General features: G+C 39.4%; 1 protein-coding gene across 1 annotated transcript in view; it reads left to right on the top strand.

Moving 5' to 3' along the window:
- Cdk6 (cyclin dependent kinase 6) overlaps nucleotides 1-2,343 on the top strand; it is a 224,013-nt gene extending 221,670 nt beyond the window's left edge. Inside the window, exon 11 of the mRNA XM_010603498.3 lies at nucleotides 334-2,343. Within this exon, the coding sequence (XP_010601800.1) occupies nucleotides 334-480 (147 nt within the window). The 3' untranslated portion in view covers nucleotides 481-2,343. The remainder of the gene's footprint in view (nucleotides 1-333) is intronic.
- Nucleotides 2,344-4,850: the final 2,507 nt, after the last annotated feature.

Below are 4,850 nucleotides of genomic sequence, written 5' to 3' on the forward strand. Positions count from 1 at the left end.
TTCATTTTTGTTTTTTGTATCGGGGATCGGACTCGGGATCTTGCGCTTGTGAGGCAGGTGGCACATCCTCAAGTTTTAAAGGGTCTGGGGTGTCGCCTTGAGAGGAAGCCTGGTTGGGTAAGTATCCACAGACACCCAAAAGATGTTGCCTTTTCTGAGACCAGCTTATGTTAGGGACATATACGAGTATTGTGTACATATCATTTAGTGTCCTTCTAAATAAATACGCTAACTATAGACAGACAACATACAGCAGTGAATAGGATACCTGTATAAGCACAGTCTTTATATTCACTTGTTTTATATCAGTCAGTTCTTTTTTCTTTATTACAGAAGTGCTTGACATTTAATCCAGCCAAGAGGATATCTGCCTACAGTGCCCTGTCTCACCCGTACTTCCAAGACCTGGAGAGGTGCAGGGAGAACCTGGATTCCCACCTGCCGCCCAGCCAGAATGCCTCAGAGCTAAACACGGCCTGAGGTCTCCGGGCTGCCTTGAGCTGGTCATCTGGAGCCCACCATCGGCAGCTGCTGGGTCCCTGAGCAGGCCCTGCAGAGCTGTTAAGCCTCGCTGGCTAGAGGCCTTCCAGCTGCCATCTTTGCATGGGCTCTGCTTCTCCAAGGAAACCGCCTTGTTTACTGTTTAGAAATCAATGCAAGAGTCATTGCAGCTTTATGTTTGTTCGTTTGTTTGTTTGTCTGTTTGTTTCAAGAACCTGGAAAAATTCCAGAAGAAGAAAAGCTGCTGACCAATTGTGCTGCCATTTCATTTTTCTAACCTTGAATGCTGCCAGTGTGAAGTGGGTAATCCAGGCACAGCTGAGTTATGATGTAATCTCCCTGCAGCTGCTGGGCCTGATTTGGTACTCTTGAGTGTACGTGCGCACACCCCTGTGTGTGTGTGTGTATATGTGTGTGTGTGTGTGTGTGTGTATGCGTGCATGTGTGACAGAGGAAGATTCTCTGATCCCTTAAAGTGTTACTTTTTGTCAATGACAAGAACAATTGAATTTTAAAGATCCAAGGTGACCATAAACAACAGGCACTTGTTCACTAAAGCGTGTTCTGCTCAAATTAGAAAGTTGAGCACATGTCCTCAGCATTTCTTTTCTGGACAAAAAAACAGTAAAATTTGCTAGCAATAAAAGATGAAGTTTTAGACACACAACAAAAATGAAAAAATTCTCCTATCTTTTAAGAGACCTGTTTTTTCAAGCATGCATTCTGTTTGCTCTTCAGAAAGCTAAATTTACTTGTTTTAAGTTTATTTGAACCTTCTATATAATACCATTCTTCATTGTTTGTTTTGGAAAATACCTATAAGCTTTTTATGATTTGCTATAGATTTAGGGAGTAAGTAGGTTAAAAAAATAGATAGCTTTTATTTTCTGGTTTGAAATGTCATTATTTCCTTTTTTGGTTTTTGTTGTTATTTTGTTTGTGATAAGCATGTTTCAAAAACTGTTTCCTGTCTTGGTTTGCCGAGTAGTTTTCTCTGGTTAAAGACAGGAATGCCATTTAAATTGCCTTTACTATTACACTGTACTTTTTACCACACACTGCCTTGTTTGCAAAGTGCCTATCTTATCTGTCTCCCAGCTCCTCTGATAAATACTGCTACCATTACATAACTAGCAGCAGTTTGTTGGAGCTGTTCCACACACCACCTGCACACTTTCTCCCAGTGAACCTTTCCCAGAGTTTCGGGTTATGGTTTATGGCCTCACTTCTGCAATCCTACCAGCAGGCCCTGTATCCCCTCTTAGCACAGTCTTCTAGCTTGCATTCACTAATGCTCCCTAGGTGGCATGTAAGATACTTCTTACTCTCTGCCATTAGCATGTAGATCACTATAAACTGTTACCTAGTGTTTTCTGTTTTTATAGACTATATTGTCATCATAGTATTGGGGGGGTGTCTGTAACTCTCCCTTAAAGATTACCTGTTTACTCTCTGAAGTGATCTTTCTCTGCTTTGAGGTTGTGCTCACTCCTGCCCTCTGCAGTGCCAGTCTGACTGGCACTGTAAACAGCTTTACTTTCTCTCTTGCTGTCTTTATATCGCATACCACCTCTACCTTACCCATGGTTTAGTGCTGAGCTGGCTCTAGGAATCAGAAGACATTTTTAGGGTCAGAAAGTATCTTTTTAGGAAAGGTAACCACCTGTGCTTTCAGACTCTGGTTTGGAATGCGTGCAGTGAACAGCTAGATTACATTTAGAGAGGATTTTCAAAAAATGGCAATTGCTTCACTCAGCAGAAAGTGTTTCCGGTTACCAATTCATAGATACCTATGCGTTACCAATACTCACTGAATTCATCACAGCTTACTGTGACTATCTTGAAGAAGAGAATAATTGAGATGTTTCTCCTTGGTGGCTCTGGAGTTCAGAACTTTTTTTTTTTTTTTAATACTCAGGATTGAATCCAGGGCTGAGCTACATCTCCGGACCTGCCCCCTCCTCTTTTTATTTTTATTGCATTTTTACAGTCTCACTTATGATCTCAAAATTTTGATCCTCCTGTCTCAGCCTCCCAAGTATCTGGGATTGTAGGCGTGTGCCACCAAACCTGGCAGGAACCATTCCTTTAAATACCTACACTGCTTAATAGTGTTCCAGTTCAGTAGCCTCAGGAACAGGAATTCTTTAAAAGCAAGAGAGAAAAGCCACCAGACACCGAGTATGGTGACACACAGCTGTAATCCCAGCACTGAGGCTGAGACAGGAAGATCTCAAGTTTGAGTCTATCCCAGGCACTTAATGACTTAGTGAGACCCTGCCTCAAAATTTTTAAATAAAATTTTTAAAAAACACAGGGCATGTCGATCCCTGGTACCAAAAAAAAAAAAAAAAAAAAAAAAAAAACAAAAAAAATGCACTGGGAGTGTATCTCAGTATGAAAGCCCTGGGTTCATTCCCAGTACTGCAAGGGAAAGAAGAAGAAAAATAAAGGGGGACAATATAGAATATTTTATACTTCATGTGGCAGCACTGCTGATGGTGCTTGCTGTCAGCTCTGTAAATGCCTAAGTATCGTGAACCCAGAGCATTTGAGGTAAGGTATACTCAAAGTTTCACCCAGAAAATTAGTTCCACCTTCTCTCCGATCAAGGTTCAGACTACAAGGACACCCATGCTGGGGCCTAGAAATTGAATTTAAAAACTCGCTGCACTGATTGATCGTGACCTTTTTGGCTAGTATCCGTATGTTGCAGTGAACATAACCCGAGTTTGTGCTTTTCTGTAGAAGTTTTTTCCTAAGCTCCTTCAAGAAAAGTGCAGCTGTTCTAAACTGGAATTTTTCAGCATTCTTAGAATTGAGTTCAACCTTTATTTCTAGCATCACTTTAGACTTATTTCTAGTTTATTGTGTTTGTAAAGAATTAAAGCACAAACGTTCTGGCATTGGCTGCTTGGCACGGTGCCCTCTCATGACACAGAATGAAAGGGCATCCCAGCCTCTCTGAACTTTGTCTTGCCCCAGTTCTCCCAGAGGTGAGTGCTCACTCTCTTCATGCATGTCTTCAGCACCATGCTCATGACCTCCGAAATCCAGATCCCAGCAAGCAGCCTTACCATTAGGGCACTTGTCTGAAGCACACAGCAAAATACATACTTCGTGAATGCAGCCTATTCTGTGACATACGCCTTCAGATATCTCTGCCAAAAGCTAGGTAGGGTTTAACTGTAAAGGCCATACTGCCTTAGGGTTCTGTAAAGCAACTTACTGTAAGCAGAGTATCAGGATAAATTTGAAAGCACATTTGAATCATACTAGGACTACTAGTACAGGAATGTGCCTGGTAGCTTCTCTTTGGGGTTTGGTTCTGGCAGTCCAGGGATTATGACAACTATTATGTAAGGTGGAGTTAGCAAGCTTAATAGAAAAAGAAAACTGTTCATTGAATTTATCATAAGCTATTGCATGGTGAAGGCTGATAATGACTTGAAAAAAAAAATTCTTGAGAGCTTAAGAACCCAGTGAGTTGGAGCCTCCTACTCCTCTCTCCCTCTTTGAAGAGTATGGGAGCTCAAGGACCAGAGACTGCTTGAAATAACACTTGAGGCCATTTCATCACCTGTAATTCTCATGATTTTCTCTCAGGAAGCACACTCTGAATGGTAGAATTCTCATTTACCCCCAGGTGACTTACTAAAAATAGTTCAAAATTGGTCACCTAAGAATACAATCCCATCATGTTAGCTTTAAGGAAAAATGAAAATGTCAGAATGCACAGGATATTGATATTTTCACGTGTTCCTTTGAATAGAAAAATGTACACTTTGACTCCAGAATGTGGTACGATCCATCTTTTGATAATCAACAATACCAAACATTTTGAACTCTAAATTATGTATGATTATTTAAATTGAGTTTTAAATAACTGTAGCTGCTTATCTTTAAAAAGGTGCCTGTTCAGTAATGGCAATTCTCATTCCATTTTGGGAAGTAAATCATGTAAACTTCCTGGTATCATAGACGTTAAAATTCTTCTATCCAAAGAATTTCTTTTAAGTGAAAACTTGACTATTTTTATGATAAGCACATGACAGTGTCTATCATTTTATTTTCAAGAAGCATGCTTTTGTTGCATACTTGGTCTAGGAAAATAATATTAAAAGTTAATATGTCACCATAATTACTTAATTGTATATATTGGTAGAATTCAAAAATTGCATGTTTGATGTTCTAACATAAAAATAAAAATATTACATGATTTCTAAATCTTTAAAATTATTTATAAAACATAATAGCTAGAGGAAATTTTGGAGAGAACTATAGTTGAATGGTTTTAAAATTCCATACACTGTGAAAGATACTTTTTTTTTTTTTTTTTTTTTTTTTTT

Source organism: Fukomys damarensis, unplaced genomic scaffold (assembly GCF_012274545.1).
Source record: "Fukomys damarensis isolate Sample0158 unplaced genomic scaffold, DMR_v1.0_HiC HiC_scaffold_4, whole genome shotgun sequence".
Classification (NCBI taxonomy): Eukaryota; Metazoa; Chordata; class Mammalia; order Rodentia; family Bathyergidae; genus Fukomys; species Fukomys damarensis.